The 20,528-nt window shown below is 53.8% G+C and overlaps 6 protein-coding genes across 6 annotated transcripts; 2 read left to right on the top strand and 4 right to left on the bottom strand.

The window, feature by feature from the left end:
• Nucleotides 1-1,816: 1,816 nt before the first annotated feature.
• On the bottom strand, nucleotides 1,817-4,225 carry NEUTE1DRAFT_81248 (uncharacterized protein; the record flags this gene model as incomplete). The annotated part of the gene is made up of 2 exons (XM_009852376.1): nucleotides 1,817-3,166; nucleotides 3,263-4,225. The coding sequence occupies 2 exons, from the start codon at nucleotides 4,223-4,225 to the stop codon at nucleotides 1,817-1,819; spliced, it is 2,313 nt and encodes a 770-aa protein (XP_009850678.1).
• Nucleotides 4,226-4,963: 738 nt separating this feature from the next.
• On the bottom strand, nucleotides 4,964-5,248 carry NEUTE1DRAFT_116868 (uncharacterized protein; the record flags this gene model as incomplete). The annotated part of the gene is made up of 1 exon (XM_009852375.1): nucleotides 4,964-5,248. The coding sequence occupies one exon, from the start codon at nucleotides 5,198-5,200 to the stop codon at nucleotides 5,018-5,020; it is 183 nt and encodes a 60-aa protein (XP_009850677.1).
• An 826-nt stretch (nucleotides 5,249-6,074) lies between these two features.
• On the bottom strand, nucleotides 6,075-6,430 carry NEUTE1DRAFT_100477 (uncharacterized protein; the record flags this gene model as incomplete). Its single annotated transcript, XM_009852374.1, has 2 exons — nucleotides 6,075-6,141; nucleotides 6,291-6,430. The coding sequence occupies 2 exons, from the start codon at nucleotides 6,428-6,430 to the stop codon at nucleotides 6,075-6,077; spliced, it is 207 nt and encodes a 68-aa protein (XP_009850676.1).
• A 3,086-nt stretch (nucleotides 6,431-9,516) lies between these two features.
• NEUTE1DRAFT_62564 (uncharacterized protein) lies at nucleotides 9,517-14,792 on the bottom strand (the record flags this gene model as incomplete). The annotated part of the gene is made up of 2 exons (XM_009852373.1): nucleotides 9,517-11,406; nucleotides 11,467-14,792. 2 exons carry the CDS (start codon nucleotides 14,790-14,792, stop codon nucleotides 10,179-10,181), a joined length of 4,554 nt encoding a protein of 1,517 aa, XP_009850675.1.
• Nucleotides 14,793-15,060: 268 nt separating this feature from the next.
• Nucleotides 15,061-16,038, top strand: NEUTE1DRAFT_109796 (uncharacterized protein; the record flags this gene model as incomplete). Its single annotated transcript, XM_009852372.1, has 3 exons — nucleotides 15,061-15,069; nucleotides 15,132-15,463; nucleotides 15,603-16,038. The coding sequence occupies 3 exons, from the start codon at nucleotides 15,061-15,063 to the stop codon at nucleotides 16,036-16,038; spliced, it is 777 nt and encodes a 258-aa protein (XP_009850674.1).
• A 1,116-nt stretch (nucleotides 16,039-17,154) lies between these two features.
• Nucleotides 17,155-20,218, top strand: NEUTE1DRAFT_121966 (5-methyltetrahydropteroyltriglutamate-homocysteine methyltransferase; the record flags this gene model as incomplete). The annotated part of the gene is made up of 3 exons (XM_009852371.1): nucleotides 17,155-17,362; nucleotides 17,433-17,634; nucleotides 17,721-20,218. The coding sequence occupies 3 exons, from the start codon at nucleotides 17,334-17,336 to the stop codon at nucleotides 19,797-19,799; spliced, it is 2,310 nt and encodes a 769-aa protein (XP_009850673.1).
• Between the last annotated feature and the right edge of the window lie 310 nt (nucleotides 20,219-20,528).

Below are 20,528 nucleotides of genomic sequence, written 5' to 3'. Positions count from 1 at the left end.
GACTTACAACAGAGGACCAAACGAACCGGGTTAGCCATAGATATATTTCATCGATTTACGTATTTTGGGGGGGGTGGGTGGGGTGGGGTATAGCATAAACGCCTGGACGAAGGAAATTATTATTATTATTATTATTCATCACAGAAAACCGATCCCTTTTTTGGCATTTGATGATGGTCTTTTCTGTTGTTGCTAATAATCATCGTAGAAATCAACCGCGCTACCTATATTGTTTAAAGAGATCTTTTTGTATTGGGACAACTAACATACAGGACTATCATCTTGATACACACTACAATGATCACAGTACGGCTCAGTGTTTTACGTAGCTGCGTGGGAGTTGAGAGAGGAGGGGAAGCGTGCAGAAATTCGGAATTACTTTGCTGACGGAACTTCAGAAATAAATACGCCGGCTTCTCAGCTTCCTCAAATGTTCCCCCCTTTGAAAGTGAGAAGAGGGGCGCTAAGATTAACCACCGGGAGACCACAAAACTTCTTCCGCTCTGCAACTACCTAAGTACATGCATCTTCCACCTGTCAATCCATCATTACATGTATCTACACCTGCATCTATACCGACTCCAGCACTAATCTTCTTCTTTTCAAAACACAGCTGGCTTACTGTAAGGAACAAATTATTTAACCCCCCGAGGCGTATTCAATTCAACAACATGAGGTCGACATGGGATGACGCGGCAAGTAGACTGTTTTGTTTATAGCCAGGTGGTTGTGAGGTTTAGAGAAGCAGAGTACTCGTATGGGCTGTAACAAGAGAACACACAGAGGACAAGGCGCTGTAGTAACTCATGTCTGTTTGTTCGTTTCGGTAATGCTAAGCTACCACGGGCACCGTACATTGAACCCCAGAATGAAAACAAAAGAACATGGGGAAATCAGAATTTGTGCCAATGTCCTGCGTCGCCGATACCTCATGACGACGTTGATATCCGACCGAACACCCCAGGAGGAAAAGAATAAAACAGACAAAAACCTAACACAATCAGCTAACCCATGCCGTATCGCTCTTGCTATGCACATGAACCTACCCATCAGCCGACCGGATTCAAAACTATCCCTTTCCTGAACCGGTGAAAAACAAGCAAGGATCTCTGTATCCATTTCCCGATCCATTGAAATACCAAAACCATACCCATCGTTGCCATCCATACCGCGGCAGGAGAAATCCGAAACAGCGGTCGAAGAACACATGAAACTCCTTCATGATGTTAACCTGATATCCGACTTCTCATTCTCAGACCCGGTCAGAGAGACCATAACCCAACCCATCCCAAGCTGGCCGTAAGAGCAAATAGACCGACCTAACAAAAAAGGAAACAGAAGAAACGCTGTGTCAAATGACCTTGGGCCAAGAAACCGGTATGTCACCGGAGTAAAAGAAAAACAGAAAAAGCAGCAACGTCAACAAAAACTTGACATCAACGGCCTTGAGGGAAGGCAGAACATCCAATTGTCTCTTTGCAGGGTCCTGGCTTTGATGAGTTGATGGAAAGTTCAAAAGGCAAGGTGAAAGGGAGGATAGCAAGGACAAGAGTCTCTTTTGTGAATCGAAAGTAAACGCCGTTGATGCAATTTTTCTTCGTGACCACCATATTGGACGGCGACATGAGGTTATTCGTTATCATGAGGTAAATGTAATAGAGCTTAATGGTCGTGATGCCTTAAGCTCGTATGTCATAAGAGGTATGCGACGCAGTCAGGTTCACAGTGTTGTAGTAATCGTCATAATGCGTTCCAAGCCAAATTCGAGGCTATACAAAGCGATTATCCAGCAAAAGAACACACGAGAATAGGCGGGTTAGAAGATATTGCTGTAGCAGCGACTATATGACTGCCTCGGAGGAAGGCCTGCTATCGTAGGGGCGTTGTTAGTGGGCCGCGAAGTATTAGCAGGAGTCGAGCCAATCTTTTCGAACCCGGCAAGCATGTCGATTCCGGAAAAGTCGCTATCTTCTAGGAACTCGGAGCCGCAAAGATCATTCATTGTCATCCACGGTTCCAGGTTCTCAAGGTTATCGTTGCTCGCGGAGTTGATTTTGCACGGAGACTCCAGAAATACCTTACTCGGTGAAGAGGGCAGCCCCTCAAACACTTTGCTCGGTGTCCCAGTGTTCAAGTCAACTGGCTGAGAAGGCACTTTGAGGAAAGAAGCCACGTCATTACCATTGCCGCGAGAGAAGCTTGTCATGTCGGTAAGCGCACCGGTCGATTGCGACCTTTCAGGCCGCTGCCGTCTTGCTGACTGCTTGACCGGGGAACCGTTATACTGGTTGATAGCGGGCGAGACTCCAAAGTTATAGTATCCAAAGGGGCTGTCCTGGAAGATGTCGATCTCCGAAGTGACATTATCTGTTCCGCGCTCGAATCCGTACAGCATATCATCGAGAGTCAAAGTAGGGTTGGGTGTAAGTTGTAGAAGGGAGTCATCCTCGGGGAGCAAGGCGGCTACACGTTGATAGGTAGCGTCAACCATAGACTGGACGCTCTCGCGGTGTAACCGGAGGTTGGTAGTAGGGGATACCGATGGTGGAGGCATAGGTGGTGCCTTGAGTTTCATTGCCGGTGTTAGGGGCGGAAGCATTTGGCCGGACTTGGTAGCCGAAGCTTGACGTAGCGGGGAAGAAGAAGGGGGAGCGTAGCTGTATGAGCGGCCCTTTGATGGGCTATCGTATGATGATGTTCGAAGGCGAGCGATCTCCTCCTCAGCCCGACCCGTACTGAGACGCGGATGATCTGCAGAGTTAAGCAGGTTGGAATGCTGACTAGGGCGCAAGATTGAAGAATCAAGCGATGAAATATACCCACTATCGTCCATCGAGGTGGTCCACTTCTTGCGGCGTCCTTTGGTTCGCGGTTGGGGAGGCGTTGTGCTGTGCCGGGCCTCTAAGTGCTTGGGAACTGGCGGCGAGGATTGCACAATTGCAGGAAGAGGCGAGTACAAGTTGGAGTCATTAGACACTCCATGCTCAAACCCTTGATATGTGACATCCTCCACCGATCCAATCTCGGATGCGGGAATCGTGGCGTCTGATGATAGCTCTGGAAGGAGAGGCATCAATGTGGCCTGTGATGACGGCGGGCGAGGGGCCAGTTGAGCTTGTGTTGTAGGGGGCTGCGGTGGTAGAACGGGTTCATCTGGCAGGGGCACCTGAGGTGGCTGAGGTCGTGGTGATGGTGCCTGTGATAGCTGTGGTTGAGGTTTGTTGGCCCGGGATGACGGAGAGTTGGGTTCTTGTGGCTGAACGAGTGGCTGAGATGGCTCAAGGCGTGTCGACATGACTGGGAGGTTCTCGGCCGAAGGTGGCGCTTTCCTTGATGGCTTCTCCTTCATAAAAAACTGCTCAGCCCCCGGTTCGATGGCCCAATAGTTTCCCTTGCCCGGATCGTCCTTTGGTCGCTCCTGCTTGATGAAATGCTTATTCAGACTAAGGTTGTGTCGGATGCTGTTCTGCCACCCGGAATCCGAAAGCTGGTAAAAGGAGAAAGTCTCGGCGATCCACTTGTATATCTGAGAAAGCGTGAGACGCCGTTGTGGTGAGCGCAGAATGGCCATCCCGATAAGCGTTGCATAACTGTGATGAGGTTTCGTTCCATCGTCTATTATCGGAGGGAACGAGCCGGGCTCTGGCACCGGTATAGGCTCGCCTGTATTCTGTTTCTTCGCCGGCCTTGATTCCTTATCGGACGTGGGTGAATCAGTCAACACTCGTTTGCCGGAAGGTTTCTGATAGAAATTCTCGAGGGGTAGGTTGAACTGGGTCGGCGCCGGGAACATGGTCATTTGCGGGCTCTGGTCTACAAACTGAAGGTTGGTGAGATCCTGCGCTGGGGGCTTTGAAGCAACTGTTTTGAACCTAGACATGGGTTGTTGTTTGTGCAAAGAATCAGTCGACGGAGCCAAAGCGCCAGGCGGGGGCATCTGAACGTGGTTGAGCTTCTTCTGACCCTGAGGGGGTTTGGTAGGGGCAGAGGAAGAATCTGATATCCGTGCGTTTGCCGGCTTCAAGGGCGATTTCTGCAGAGGCGCCATGGTACTTGGTGGTTTGAGCATGACACTGTTGCTGTTGGCAGGCTGGAGAGGGCGACGAGGTGGTTTTGCTGCGAGAGGCATCGGGGCCTGACTGATGACGGGTGTTGTCTGGTCATACAAATCGTCCTGGTAGATCTGAAGCGGCTGGACCGCCCCATAGCGAGCTTGCTTTGCCATCATGGCGGCTGTGGGTGTGAGGTGTTCCGGAACGGGAGAACGAGTCCAGGGATGGAGGCCGGTTCAGGAACAGGCAGATAGCAAACAACGAGTCGGTGCTAACTGTTCCTCGGCACAGCGGACACTGGAGGTTCGGCGATGGTGATATTGCTGTCATGCGCAGGCTGATTTTCCGTAGCAGTGGGCCTGAGAACTTTGAAACTGGACCGGGGTGATAGTTGAATTGTGCTTTTCCTTGGAGCCACTATGTTGCGACTGAATGTTGGCTGGCGAATAAGGTTGTCGCCGTCAAGTTGATTGCGAACGAGTGTCGGTTTGTGAGGTAACACGTATTTCGATGTCGTCGGTAGGTCAAAAGCCAAGAGAGGCTCCGTCGTCGGTCCCTTGATGATCCTGAAGTGGAAGTATAGAGGTAGAAGGAAGCTAGTCCGTGGAGTTAGATGTAGGAAGGTGGAAAGTGGAACAAGAGGCACTGGGCTGGAGCCGTCTTTGGGTTGGCGGGTAGTATAAGTGCCGGCGTAATGGTGAGAATGGGCCAGTCCAAGCGGGCAGGTGGGAGAAGGACTGGACTGGGAGGGAGGACGAGGTACAAGATGACTGGCCAGATCGATGGGCACTGGCTGGCTGGGCTGTGAAAGAGCAGTGTCCGTGGCCGGGGCGCAGTGGACAGTGACAGGACTGGCTGGGACACTGGCACTCGCACTGGCAGCGACTGGCACGTTTTCGGCTTCCAAGATGTCGTTCTGGGTGTCTGAGCCTGGCTGGCAAGGGACAGTGACAGTGGTAAAAGATTCAGGTAAAACGGTTATCGTATAGATCGTCGTTGCGGGAAGAACAGGCACAAGGCGATCGTCTCCAACTGAAGCGAAGCAATGGGATTTCCTTTTCTTTCAAATTGGTGGCCGTGAAGATGCTAGGCGAACAGTGAAGCCAAAAGGTACAAAGATAATTGATAAACGTGCTCGTTTGTATCATATAGACTGTATCATGGTCAAGGTGACCGTGATGCAAGTGGTTTGTAGATGAGGGGAGTGTACACTAGACAAGCAAAGATGTCCACATTGGGGAACGAAAAGATGAACACAGGTGGAAAAAAAAAGAGAGACGGGTCTCGACGGTTCCAAGGTTGCGACGGGCAGGCGAGAGAGAGACGAGTACCTATTAGTGATGCCACTGACTGCCAGCTCACACCCGCTGTTCCAAGAACGCAACCAAGTGGAGGCCAGTCCAGGCAGGGAGGGCAACACGATGACACATGATTGGACTGGGCTCGGGAGACTATGGACAGGGGGTTAAAGTGGTGGGCCTCCATGGGCCTTAATTCATGGATGGATGGTAAAAGAAGACGGCTTGAACCAGTCCCGTCATTCTTGCCCGTGTTTGACAAGACGCAACCTCTTTATCCTCTCTCTCTCCGTTCTCCGTCCCAAGATGCAAGGGTGTGGCAGAGCCCATCATCCATCGTCCAGGTCCAGGCCGAGTAGAGGTAGTACCGAGGGGGACGACAGTGACCCATCTTTCCCTCTTGATCATCTGAATGTCGTCAGAGACATGTCTTGCACGGATTGGGCCAGACAAGGATGATTGATATATGATTGATAGCGGGGACGTTATAAGTATGTAACGATGAGTAGCCGTTGAGGTGTCTTTTTTCCTTCTTTTGTGCAGCACGCGCAGGCATTTTGCTCGAGTTGACAGGCATGTATGTATGTACTGCAACCTCCTGTCAGGCAGGCTTGAGCACATCCGCTAGTCGGGTACTTCCGCTCATACCTGCAAAGCCCATTCTTGTTGAGGAATGTAGGTCCCAACTTATCTTTTACTTCCATCTTCAATTCAATGCCAGATCCTATCTCACGGAGAGTCGACCGACGCCGGGTATGTCGACCGGCACGGAACCGAACAACCGTCGACGGCTACACAAACGTGCCGCAGCGTCAAATGTCCAATCTTTGGCCTTGAATTCTCGATACCTACTTGCTCATCTCGCGAGTAGCACGTTCTATCGATACTTGGAGATCATGGATCATAGGTATTCAGCTTCTTCGGGTCTGTTCAAAGACACCAGGCCCGGAAGATGCCGGCGCTACTACTCCCCCTCTTGGACTTGTCCAGCTCTTGAATAACTGCCCAACTGGAATGTGCACCGGCACCGTGATTCGAGAGCTTCAATTGACTGGCCTTGGCGCGAACTTGCGCGTCCATTTCGTGCTCCAATCCCACATTGGCCAATCAGAAGCGCATGAACGACGCCCAACTGCGGGGGCCTCGAAGGGGGGCCTACTTCAAGTACGCCATGTACCTAAGTGCTTGACCTTTCGACTTTCAACACCACCACTTTCTCCCACTCGACAAACGAAATCGAGATTTCAGTTCTCACGGCTGGTCGCAACTGGAATGCCATGATGATCAGGGGACCCGGCCGTTCCAATGCTCTCAACATCGGACTTGGCATACCGGTCCCTGCCAAGTGGAATGAGAATCCAAGGGCCTGGAGGCCCGAGTAATGGGGAACGACCTTCTGTTGAGGAAATTAGGTGACATCATCGGTCTTGACCGTCACTCCCTTTGCAGCACACAGGAGACGGTATAAGACGATTGACCGTGGGCTATACGAAGGTATACGCTTGATCCGCTGTCGTCGCCATCTTCCGGCTCGTCACTCGGTCCGATCGGGGGAACGGACAAGACAATGTGTCTTGCACTTTCATCCCTTTGTCTCTCCTTACACTTCCTCACTTTGGACCGCATCTCTGCTCGAGCACTGGAGCGCGGTTTTGCATCCGCACAAGCCTCTACCGTCTACGTGACAGACAAGTGATGCCGCAATGCATGCTCATATGTCGATACGCATACTGTGTAGCGGCTCGCTCCTTTTGGGCTGCAACCCCGTTGACTCTGCGCCCGTGCAATTACTGTATACCGGTTGATACAGACGTGTATGGGCTCCTCATATAGCCATGTCATGGACTGTCTACTCGCGAGCCAAGTTCAACAGCAGCAGACATCACTCAAGAGATGGGGAGTCGAGATCATTCATGATGCCCAAATCCACCCACCTACCCGCCCTAGGCATGCAAGAACGATATCCACCGCCTCCACCACCTAATGCAATCCGAGCAGCTAAGGTATGCAACATGGGGGAATGACGGGTACATATGCAACCACTATATGTACGAAATTCCAGGGCTCGCAGAAGATACAATACCGTCGCCTAAAGTGAACCCGACGAAAGAGGGGACAGGATCAACACCTCCACCACCATGACGATCGACCACGAGGGGTTCGCGATGTTCAAATCTTGCATACATAGATAGTCGATAGCTACAACCTAGGTAGTGTAGCTCGCCGTTCGACCCCAGGAAAAAGATACAAGCATCGCACCATTTCCCGCAGTGAAACCAAATTCTGGACTACTTTATCTACCCAAGAACTATATGAGATCCAGTTCTAGAAGAAAGGCCGACAAATGGTCGGAACTCGGTTTGAGAGCACCCCCTCAAGAATTGAGTCCAAGTCCATCTGAAACAATGAAGCTCTGAACGTCCTCCCCACCCATCCACACACACACACACATACATGCACAACAACAGCACAGCATATGCAACCCTCTTTTCTGGACCGACGCATCTGCGCATCTGCGCGAACACATCCCAAAAGTCAAGTTGCCTCTGTGGACTTTCTGTCCACTTACACTCGATACCCAATCACATGTTAGTAGCGACTTTCAGCACTTTTTCAGCAACTCACATCCAGTCAACCAACGTGTACAAACCTATCATATCATAAAAAAAAAACCCAAGAGAAAGGATACTGCAACCTATGGGCATCTTCTCCGTCGACATCTTTTACCTATCCTTCTGTCTATCTATCTCTACCTATCTCTACCTTTGTCTACCCACCCTCTCGCTCTCTCGTCCAGTCAGTCCTCTTCTCGCTTCCTTCGAAGCCTATTCGTTCGACGACTCGAGGATTCGTACTCGGTCCGTACCCTCCTCCACCAGCCTTCATCTTTATGCAACCACTTCCAGTGCAGTTCAGTTGATTTGCAATCTTGGTTTCGCCGTTACTGGAGGTACCTACAGTAACACCAGAAGCCCCAGCGAGATGCAACAACGATCTCCCTCCTGAATATCGACTTGAATACATAGTAACTCACTATCGCGGTACGTGTAGAATGTAGACAGTAGGTAGCTGGTCGAAGAGGGATGTGTACTGAGAAGATATCAACCAACCTACATGCGTCGATAACCTAACCCAAACTTCCGCGCAAAATTGCTGTTTGACAGGATATACCGAACATTGTTCCGCAATTAAGGCTGTCAGTCATTGCAAATCTGAACTAAAATAGCAGACGAGCAGAGACTAGGTAGATAGGTAGGTAGATAGGCATTAGAAATAAGTAAGTAAACGGAACCAGCATAGCCCCGGCGAATTGCGCGGCGACCGACATCATCATATCGATATGTCGTATCAATACAATATGCAAAACGGAGAATAAGTCCGCAAGCCATCCATCATATGCAGTCAGTGAGTGAGCGCTTGCTCACCTTACAAAGTCAAACTGGAACTGATTATTTACACTTTCCAGAGATACTACCGAACTTCATCAGCTTCCAAAACTCTGGAAACGGTAGGTACAGTTCATCTGATCCATCCCCACGCAATCAATCCACTTGCTTCTTCAATACCTCTCTTTATAGCAACCACATCCATATCTTCTCTCTCTCCTTATCTCTGCTGACACAATCCTCAACAATCAAGCCCAAATTAGAAAACAACTGAACGACCTTGAAGAGATAGATGAGCGGTAGATAGGGACAAAGAAAAAACCTAGAACGGTGTCGAAAAAAAGGAGGGAAAAAAGGAAGGAAAAAAAACATACAACACCTGGGATTCGCTGGTCGTCACCGACCCAACTACTAGTCAGGCCCTCACTGGCTTATCTATGGGAGAGCGGACGGGATCCCGAGTTTTCCAGTGGGTATGGTCGTATGTGATTGTGAGTTGCAACATGAGGAATTATATTGTCGAGAAGCAACGCAGAGGTATATAAAATGAGATGGGTTGAGTGAGGGGTACAGTGGTTGTGGTGGTGGTGGTAGATGAAACTGAACTTGTTGGGTCATTTCGAGTTCCGCCGTTTGACGTTCGTACGTACGTGAATAGCAATGGTAATGATGTAGGGGGGGTTATGAAGCTCTGCTCTGTTGAGGCAAGCATTTCACAAAACCTTAGTCATAGAGCTCACTGCGCCCAAGTCGGGTCCGTTGCAATACAAACTAGGGTCCGAACAAACATGATCAAATACACTGGATTCAACTAATCTGCGAAAGAAAAAAAAGGGAATAAGTCCTCGATCGACAGACACTATACGGCGTCTCGATAACCAAAGAGATTAGAACTTGAACAAGTCCAATGTCCTGAAGTAGGTAAAGGTAGAGGTAGAAGTGGATGTAGATAAACCAAGACTCGACTCGATGCGTGCCCTGTACCCATCGAGTTCGTGTGTGAATGTGTTCCATGTGTACGTGTCTGTGTGTGCCTGCGTGTGCGTCTGTCTTCTCCATCCATATTCTTGTGTCTTCCCAACCACCCTTGTTCCAGTCTCTCTCCCTCTCTCCATCTTCCTCTTCTCCTTGCAACCATCCGCCTTCACTGCACAAAATCTTCGGTCTCTTTCTGTCCATCCAACATTTTTGTTTCATACAACGCCTTCTGCGTAACCATCCACCATGCGCGTCCCCAACCACCTCCATACCATACCTTCTCCTTCTTCCTACATCCTTTCTACCTGACCTGACCTGACACAGCAGCAAGCTAGTACAACTGTACCACCACCGCTCGCATCCGAGCCGCATGAACCCCTAACTCCCGCATGACCATCTTCCCATTGCCACATACGCCACTGGTCTAAGACAACGCCTCAATGCTAGAGCACTATAGACATCGCTTAGTCGAGCACCCGGCCGGCAACAGCAGCTTGGCTCTTGTCCTTCGTCTGCGTCTTCTTGAGAGCCCTGCCGGCTTGGATCTCTCCAAGGAGGCCAGCGGGTCTTCCAGCAGGAAGAGAGGGAGCAGGAGCACCACCAGGAGGAGGGGGTGGCGGGGGAGGAACGGCACCAGGAGCGGGAGGGGGACCCGGAGGAGGGGGCGGGGGAGGAGCAGCAGGGGCTCCGGACTCAGGCATAGGCGGAGGAGGAGGAGGCGGCGGGGGAGCACCACCGCTGGGAGCAGGAGGAGGACCCGGGGGAGGGGGCGGAGGAGGAGGAGGAGAACCAGCAGAGGGCTCCACTGGGGCCGGAGGAGGGGGAGGCGAGCTAGGGGAGCTCACAACCGGAGGAGTGCTTGCAGTAGGCTTGTCACCGGTGGCGGATAGGGGACGAGGAGGCGCCATGGTACCAAAGAGAATGGAGGCAAGCGCAGCGGCGCTATTGCCGCCCGGTCTGCCCTCGTCATCGGAGTCCTCATCGTCCGAGCCCTTCTCTGAGCCCCAGTCATCATCATCATCATCGTTGGGACGACGTCTGCTAGGCATTACACCACTAATAGCATCGCTAATACCGCTGACAGCACCACTAACAGCGCTGCTAACAGCAGCAGCTGGCGCGGCGGCTGCCTGCGTCATGCGGTGAAACGGGTTAGTCGAGACATCGGCCTGCGGAGGAGGCGAAGCGACTGGTGCGGCAACCGAAGAAGTAGATGCTTCAGAGGACTGGGACATCATTTTGAAGTACGGGTTGCGACTCTCCCTCTCGGCGTTGGGGCTAGTCGTAACGATCTGGGGAGGCGAGGCCACAGACGCCGGGGCAGGAGGAGGGGGAGAGTTGGGCTCCTGCTCGTGAGTGCCGACTTGGCTACCACCAACAGTAGGAGTAGACGCCTGGGGAGTGGTTTGCTCCGGGCCCTCGTCGTCGGAAGAAGAGCTGTCTTCATCGTCGATCGCTTCGAGTTGCTTGCGGAGCTCCTCTTCACGCTTACGGGCGGCCTCGATTTCGGCACGGCGAGCAGCCAGCTGGGCCTCCTTTTCCTTAGCCTCAGCCATAGCAGCCTTCTTCTTACGCTTCTCCTCTTCCTTCTTCAGCTTGCCCAGACGGACTTGCTCTTCCAGGGCCTTGAGACGAGCGTCAGCTTCCGCACGTTCCTTGGCAAGTTCGTCTTCTTGGGCCTTGGCGCTTTCCCTGTAAAACATCATTAGTCGCAGTGTAAATGCAAACGCGTCAATGTAGACAGTGACTTACTCCAGCTCACGAGTTTCACGCTCCTGCTCCTCGCGCTCACGTTCCAGGCGTTCTTCCTCAGCCTTCTTAGCGGCAGCCTCTTCGTCGCGTCTATCATCAGCCTTACCGGCCTTTCTGCTCGGGGGCGGAGGGGGCGGGCGAGAATCGGCCTTGGGAGATGCGACAGGCGCAGGCCCGCCCTCCTCTTCAGCCAGTTTCGCTTGTCCTTCGGCCTCACGACGAGCATCTTCCTCTTCGGCCTGACGCCGCTTCTCAGCTCGCTCAGCCCTTTCGCGCTCAGCTCGCTGAGCGGCAGTCTCACCCGGCTTACCGGGAGCCTTGAGTCCGAGAGCAGCAAGGCGCTCAGCCATGCGCTGCTCGGCCTGCTGCTTGATGAAGGCAGCGCGCTCCTCTGGTGTTTTGTAGGAAGAGTAAGAACCGCCGCCAGCAGTGGAGGCCGGGGTAGATGTCCGCGAAATCGACGGGGAAGGGGTTTCTACGCGGGCAGAAACGGGGGCCTCAGCCTTGACAGGTTCCTGGGTGGCCTTACGGCCGCCCTGGCGGTCCTGAGACCGAATGCGAGCGGCCCGGCTTTCCCGCTGAAGATCGAAGATGAAGTCTCTGACCTCGTCTTCCACGCCAAGGGCATCCTCCCAGCGACGCTTCTCGTGTTCAGAGGTGGAATCCGCAGCACCCTCCTTGAGACTATCTTCAATACCCTTGGCGAATTCGCGGACGCTATCTTCAACGTCTCTGACCATGCGCTCGTTGTTCTCTTTTTCAGTCTTGATTTTGATGTTCTCATCTTCCAAGCGCTTGGGGGCATCGGCATCATCATCACCGATATCGATCTTCTTGCCCATCAAGGCAGCTGTCCGCTGCTGCATCATGGCCTTCGCACGGGCCTTGATTCTGTCGGACTCGGTGACCATACCACCCGGACCAGTACCGACAATGGCGGCGGCGCTGTTAGGATGAGCCTTGGCATCCTTGAGGCGGAAGAGCTCAAGTCTGGCGTCGGCAATGGCCTTCTCAGTCTTCCGAACCTGGGACGCAAGCTCTGGAATTCTGTCAGTAAGCTGCTGCAGCTGGCGCTTGAGTGCGCGTCTCTCGGCGTCAGAGTCGGCGCTCATCAGCTGGGCATCTGGATGATTGTCAATGTCCTCCTGGATTCTTCGGATACGGCGGTATAGTTCATCGGCCTCGCGGCGGTCGCGTCTGTCCAGAATGTCGTCCTCCTCCATGTTCTTCTCATCGTTGAAATCCATGGCATCAAGAAGTACCTGCTTCTCCTTGATCTTCTTACGAAGTTGCTCAATAGTCAGGTCATCACCGGAGTTACTGGCCGCCGGAGATTCGGGACGAGGAGACGTGCCCATGCGACGGCGCGCGCTGGAGCGATACCCCACCTCCTCATCGTTGTTCTTGAACACGGTAGCATCCTTGCGGTTGGCCCCAGTGTTCTTGAAAGAGTGGCCTTTAAGATAGCTGACGCCGGTCTTCTGGGGCAGCAACGAGGCCCCAGTATTTTTGCGGAGCTCGGATTCCTGATGAAGCATGTTTTTGACCATACCGATAGACGCACTGAGGTTTCTCGCAGACGGAGGAACAAGCTCAGGAGGAAGCTGGTTAGGAATAGGGTAGCCGTTGAGCTTGCGGTAAATCAGATGCATGGCCACCGCAAATTCATCCAAATCCAGGCGGCCCTTGTTTCCATTGTCGGCGAGGGTCCAAATGCGCTCAAGATCAGGCTTGTCCAAGCCACTTTGGCCAAAGATCTCAATAGCAGCATCGCCAGCGATGAAACCTTTGTTCAGACCATCCCAAGCCCGGAACAGAGCATCGTACCTCGTCTTCTCGTCCTTGGTGATGGCCCAGGGGATAACGGCATTACCTTGAAGTCCGGCCGTAGTATAATTCCGCTGTTCACGTCCCAGTTGAGGCATCATGCGAGCCTGGAGCGCATCGATGAGAGGCAATCCGGTGGCAGGCGTATTGACCAGTCCCCATTGTCCAGGCATTCCAGTGGGCTGAGAGTTGAGAGGAGCAACCATGCCGCCAGGGCCAGCGTTAGGCGACAGACTTGAGCCAAATCCGGTCGGCATGGGAGGCATGGGAGGCATAGGACCGGCGTAGCCAGTTGGCTGGGGGTTCATTCCCGGGAAGCCAGTCTGCTGGGGTTGAAGGCCCTGGTTCTGACCCATGAAACCGGTTTGCTGAGCAGGAAACCCAGTCATCTGCGCCTGGAGAATTGCCGAGTTTGACGGCTGGGGCTGGGGCTGGGGCTGTTGAATGGTCGGAACGGCCGCCGCATTCTGCTGCGTAGCAAAGCTGGGGGCGTTAGATGCCGGGGCAGAGCTAGAGCCCGCATCGTCGGTGATACTGAAGTTGATGATGTCCACCATGCTCGAAACCTCATTCTTGATATGATCAGGTAGGACGCTAGGAAGTGCCTTGCCAGTGATCTTGAGGTTGCAAAGGTACATGGCCAGGGCAAACTCGGGGAAGTGTAGCTGCCCAGACCTTGTGGTATCCGCCAATGTCCAGATTTGTGATAGCGAGTCTCCATCCAGCTTCGACCGCAGAAGAAGATCCCTCGCCTTTTCACCCGACATGGTAGTCTGTCCATCTCCCACAGCCGACTTGAAAAGCGTCTCGAACCTGGCCTGGTCATGCGCCGTGATGAAAGACAGGCGGATGTTGGGGATCTTGACGGTGTTGGTCTTCTGCTCGGCCCTCCGTCCCTTGCCCCCAGCCGTCTGGAAAGAGGCGGCCATCTCAGAAAAACCCGTGGCCTGGGGTTTCACGGGCGGAGGAGGGGCGATGCCACCCTGGGCGGTCGGGGCAGGCTGTTGAGCCGGCGCTTGAATCTGTACGGATGGGAACCCAGTCAGCTGGGGTTGCTGAATCGATGGTTGCTGCTGCTGCTGGAACGACTGCTGTTGCTGGAACTGCTGGGGAATCGCTGGGACAGGAGGCATGCCGGTTTGGAATGGTTGCTGTTGGGGCGCTTGGGGCTGGAAGCCAGTAGCCTGAGGCTGGAAACCGGTGAACTGTTGCTGAAGCTGAGGCTGTTGCTGGGGGGCCTGCAACCCCGGGTATCCCGTGAACTGCTGCTGGAGCGGCTGTTGTTGTTGCTGACCATAGCCGGTCGGTTGTGGACCAAAGCCGGTAGGTTGGGGAGCGAACCCGGTCGGCTGCGGCGCAAACCCGGTCGGCTGAGGCTGCATCGGGCCCTGTTGGCCAAACGGACTCGGGGCGCCGTATTGTTGCTGTTGCTGCTGCGGCTGCTGGCCGGGACGAAGGCTGTTGGCGCCCCCGAGGAAGGCATTCGAGTTCGAGTACATGATGGGCGGCTCCTCCTCGTGTATATTACTAAATGCAATTCGATGGCCCTGGTGTCGGGTCTAGGAGTATCGGACGAGGAAGAGAGGGGCTTGGGGCTGCGGAAAACGGACGCAGCAACACCTGATACACGACGAGGGGAAAAGGGGGTTCAAGGAGCGGAGAGGCAACTGGCGAAAGAGAGGCAGCAAGCTCCTCTTGGTCGGCAGTCACGGAATGGGGGTGACGAGTAGTTGAATTAGAGTAGTGATTATGGTGTAGATAGACAAGATGCAAATGGTAAGTATGGAATGCGATGCGCCGTGGAAGCGCTCGTGTGATGACGACGACGACGACGACAGCACTTGCGGCGGTCGGGTGTTGTTGTTGTTGCGTGCTGTGTCAGGGTCAGGGTGGTCAGTGTCAAGTGTCCAGCGTCGGGCGGGCAGGCAATCAGTGCGGTGAATCGATGTCACTCCCCAACCAACCTAAACACCAAGGACTGGACCACCACGCCCCGTTCCTTGGTTGGAGCCACTGCAGTTGGAAGCGGGAACTACACTAATAACATGGAAAATGAGCAAATGGAGCTGGAATACCATATGGTCCAATGGATGCTCTCCATTGCTTCTCTTTTGCTCCACCTTTTCCATGCTCACGGCAGGCAAAGAAGCAACAGCGAAGCTTCCAAGTTGTATGTAGTGTAGACTTCAGGAACGGGCGGACTGGGCTCGCTAGTAAGGTGCTTGGGCCACTCTAGCTACATATGTATGATCCGTGCTCGGGCCGCGTCGCTGCCACGTGACAGTCTCTTTCGCTTCCCCTGAGCACAGGCCATATGAAAGAATGAAGCTTCAACTACTGAAAGAAGCTTGGGCCAGCTTGACTTCTTCAACGTCGACGCCTCCAGGCCGAATCACCCCTAGCTGCCAAGACCCGAATCCATCGGCCGAGAGCAACGTCGGCGGGCTGGCCTGTGCGGCCGAATGGAGCTCCCCAGACTATCGGCTGCTCGGTCACAAAATTTTCCAGACAAGCATTGAGGTCCCCGCGCGTTCCCTCCCGCCGCCGCTCCGTTCAACGGGCAAAAATAGCATGGTCGTCCTGGCTTTCTGCACGGAGTCGGGCTCCTCACCACACCTCATCGCCATGGATTCCGACCTGAAGCTGCAGAGGATGACTCCTTTTATTCCCAGCTCCAGCCAGCCCGGTGGAGACAAGGCCAATCACATCATCGCTTCGATGGATAGCGTTTGCGTGTCATCTTGATTGATATGACCGTACCAGGACGTCGTGTACATGGTGTAAAAGTCCAGAGTCGCCGATCACAGTTTTCATTGGGCCTGTGGTCCCTGAGTGGTGCTGATGCGGGCAAAAACCGGAGCACTACAGCTGGCATGATGGCGTCCAGTGAGTCTGTCCCTTTTTGACCGACTGGCAAACAATCAGAAGCTTCACAAAAGCGTCGAAAGATTTGTGGGTTGCGGCAACATGCGCCCCACGCCAGTACCCCCGCCTCCTGGTCCCTGATGCTGCGAGTGCAAAGATTTGAGTTTGGCGCGCCATTGGCGACTGAGACGGTAACCCCTTGCCCAGTACGACCCAGGCCCCCTGGTGAGCCCCGCGATGTTCATTGTAGCTCGAGTAAGGTATGTAGCCCACAATCGCCCGCAACAACCATCAACAGATAGACACCCCTCATTGCCAATTTGAAACTTCAGTTTTTTTGAGCGCCGCGCGAGAAGTAGTGTATGTACGGAGTTTCGTATGGAGGCATGGAGATTGTTGGAGTTTCAATGGGTCAATGGGGGGCGAGATTGACCAGCGCCGAGTCGTTGTTCGCCTCCTGGGGCTCGCTCGCATGTGCAGAGAAGTGCAGAGCTGCAGAACTGCAGATGCTAGAGGCACAGCAAGCATCAAATTCAAACCAGTCAATGCCATCCCATGTCGCGCTACCCCGCCGACAAAAGAACACATCAAAAAATCTAGACAATACCAAAATGCCCATCCTCCATTGAGATCTGCCAGCTGTCAGCCCGCGTGCATTTTGTTGAGCTGTTCCGTCCATGGCAGTCATTGTTCGTGAGAAAATCCGGCCAAAGAGAGGCGAGGAGAGCTTGAGCTAGGGTGGGCGCCATGAGTGAGGTGGAAGAGTGAGCCCCACACCGATCACGGCCTCCAGCTGTCCACGCCCAGGCTCCCCAATTCCTCCCAAGGCGGGCCAAGGTCCGAAAATCAGACTAGGTCACCGCACTCGAACCCCCCCCCCCCTCCCGGTCTTCCACCCATCCAATCCAACCAGCCCACTTTGACTCGCGCTTCCTCCTCTCGTCTCTCTGGCTGCTTCCCTCTCAGATCTCCCCCTCCACTTCCTCGCTCGGTCCCCTCACATAAATAAACTCGGACCTCCCCCTCTCTCTTTCTCAGAAACTCCTTCCACCATTCCTCCATCCATCCTGTCCTCCTTTTCCCCTCGCCCATTTTTGCTCTTTGTCCCAAGAGCAGTCGCGAGGTCCTTTCTATACCCCCCTAATCTCCGTTTGTTCACACAATCACACATCACAATGGTCCAGTCATCGGTTCTGGGTTTCCCGTAAGTTGCTCCGGCTGCTATCCATCACACCAATTGGCTCTGGACCGACATCGCTAACATCATGCTCCAGCCGCATGGGTGTCCTTCGTGACCTCAAGAAGGCTAACGAGGCTTACTGGGCTGACAAGATCTCCCAGGAGGCTCTCCTCGCCGAGGGTAAGAGGCTCCGTCTCGCCCACTGGAAGATCCAGAAGGATGCCGGTGTCGACATCATCCCCTCCAACGACTTCGCTCACTATGACCATGTCCTCGACCACATCCAGCTCTTCAATGTACGTTGGCCTCCAACTATAAGCAGCTCCACCCCCATCTCCACTTCCTGGGATTGCGTCAACTAACTGGCTCCACTTTCTACTAGGCTGTTCCCGAGCGTTACACTTCCCAGAAGCTCTCCCCTCTCGATGAGTACTTCGCCATGGGCCGTGGCCACCAGAAGGGTGGTGTCGATGTCCCCGCCCTCGAGATGGTCAAGTGGTTTGACTCCAACTACCACTACGTCAAGCCCACTCTCCAGGACAACCAGACCTTCTCCCTCGCCAAGGACCCCAAGCCCGTCCGCGAGTTCCTCGAGGCCAAGGAGGCTGGTTTCCAGACCCGCCCCGTCCTTGTCGGCCCCGTCTCCTTCCTTGCTCTTGGCAAGGCTGACCGTGGCTCCTCCGTCGACCCCATCACCCTCCTCGACAAGCTTGTCCCTGTCTACGTCGAGCTCCTGAAGCAGCTCAAGGCCGCTGGTGCCGAGTCTGTCCAGATTGACGAGCCCGTCCTCGTCTTCGATCTCCGCCCCGAGGTCAAGGCTGCCTTCAAGCCCGCCTATGAGGCCATTGCCGCCGCTGGTGATGCCGTCCCCAAGGTCATCGTTGCCACTTACTTCGGTGACATCGTCCACAACTTCGACGTTCTCCCCGCTTTCTCCGGCGCTGCTGGTCTCCACGTCGACCTTGTCCGCAACCCCGAGCAGCTTGAGCCTGTCCTCAAGCAGCTCGGCCCCAACCAGATCCTCTCTGCCGGTGTTGTCGATGGCCGCAACATCTGGAAGAACGACTTCGCCAAGTCGCTCGAGATCCTCCAGACTGCCGTCAAGGCCCTTGGCCCTGAGCGCGTCATCGTCGCCACCTCCAGCTCCCTCATCCACACTCCCCACACCCTCGCCAGCGAGAAGAAGCTCCCCTCTGATGTCTACGAGTGGTTCTCTTTCGCCGTCGAGAAGGTCAAGGAGGTTGCTACCCTCGCCAAGGCTGTGACCGAGCCCGAGGCCGTCAAGGCTGAGCTTGAGGCCAACGCTGCTGCCATCAAGGCCCGCACTGACTCCAAGCGCACCAACGACCCCGCTGTCAAGGAGCGCCAGGCCCAGGTTACCCCTGAGCAGCACAACCGCAAGGCCCCCTTCAACACTCGCTACGCCGAGCAGAAGAAGCACCTTTCTCTCCCTCTCTTCCCCACCACCACCATCGGCTCTTTCCCCCAGACCTCCGAGATCCGTGTCCAGCGTAACAAGTTCACCAAGGGTGAGATCTCCGCCGAGGAGTACGAGCGCTTCATTGAGAAGGAGATTGAGCTCGCCGTCAAGATCCAGGATGAGCTCGACCTCGATGTCTACGTTCACGGTGAGCCCGAGCGTAACGACATGGTTCAGTACTTCGGTGAGCGCCTCAACGGCTACGTCTTCACCACCCACGCCTGGGTACAGTCTTATGGCTCCCGCTGCGTCCGTCCCCCCATCATCGTCGGTGATATCTCTCGCCCCGCTCCCATGACCGTCAAGGAGTCCAAGTACGCTGCCTCCATCTCCAAGAAGCCCATGAAGGGCATGCTTACTGGCCCCGTTACCTGCCTCCGGTGGTCTTTCCCCCGTGTCGACGTTCACCAGTCCGTCCAGTGCCAGCAGCTCGCTCTGGCTCTCCGCGACGAGGTTGTCGACCTTGAGAAGAACGGCATCTACGTCATCCAGGTCGATGAGCCTGCCCTCCGTGAGGGTCTCCCTCTCCGTAAGGGTCAGGAGCGTGAAGCCTACCTCAAGTGGGCTGTCGACTCCTTCAAGCTCGCCACCGCTGGCGTCGAGAACTCCACTCAGATTCACTCTCACTTCTGCTACTCTGAGTTCCAGGACTTCTTCCACGCCATCGCTGCCCTTGATGCCGATGTCCTCTCCATCGAGAACTCCAAGTCCGATGCCAAGCTCCTCAAGGTCTTCATTGACGAGGAATACCCGCGCCACATCGGCCCTGGTGTCTACGACATCCACTCTCCTCGTGTCCCCACCCTTGAGGAGTTCAAGCAGCGCATCGAGGAGATGCTTGCTTACCTCAAGCCTGAGCAGCTCTGGATCAACCCCGACTGCGGTCTTAAGACCCGCAAGTGGGATGAGGTCAAGGGTGCCCTCTCCCACATGGTTGAGGCCGCCAAGTACTTCCGTGAGAAGTATGCCAACAAGGCTTAAAGAGTCTTCTCAACTCGACAAACATGCATCTCATATGATGGGGTGCGTGACGTGCTTTTAATTTTTCCGGGTTTTTCTTCAACAGCATTAGCATTCACAGAGGCGGTCAAGGGTTCACTTCACGGATTTACGTTACAAATTATGGGAAAATGATCATGATACCTCCAAAAGCGCCACTTCAACTCGGCGTTCGATACCACAGGGACAAGGGGAAAAACCGGATTTATGATTTCAACAGAGCATTAGCATTTATGAGACGGGGTTGCCGCCATCTCAACACGGCGTTTGAGGGTATAAAAATTGAAAAGGAGACGTGGAACAGGCATGGATACTTCTCATATACCAACGGGACGCTTTTTGCGTTTAATTTATAGAAATGAAAAGGAATGGATTTTACCAAACCATCTTCTGCTGCTATTGCCTGATTTTTTACCAATGTTAATTCAGATGTGTGTGATAAAAGCTTTGGACCACCAGCTAAATGATGCGAACATCCGGCAGTATTTCTTTCTCTCTTTTTTCCCCCCCTTCCCAGCCACAAACCCATCATACCACCGAATTGCCTTCTTGACGGTGGGACGGGTAGAGTATCCTCACTAGATTCTATGCGAATAAGAGATCTGGTGATGGCTTCCAACAAATGTTTTCCCGCTTGTATGTATCAAGTTGACTATGTCCTGATTTATCTTTACAGTCGTTTCCTGTCATGTATTATATTATATACTGATC

Source organism: Neurospora tetrasperma, assembly GCF_000213175.1.
Source record: "Neurospora tetrasperma FGSC 2508 unplaced genomic scaffold NEUTE1scaffold_3, whole genome shotgun sequence".
In the NCBI taxonomy this organism is placed as follows: Eukaryota; Fungi; Ascomycota; class Sordariomycetes; order Sordariales; family Sordariaceae; genus Neurospora; species Neurospora tetrasperma.
The sequence above is the reverse complement of the archived record's forward strand: the minus strand, read 5'-3'. Positions and strand labels throughout refer to the sequence as shown.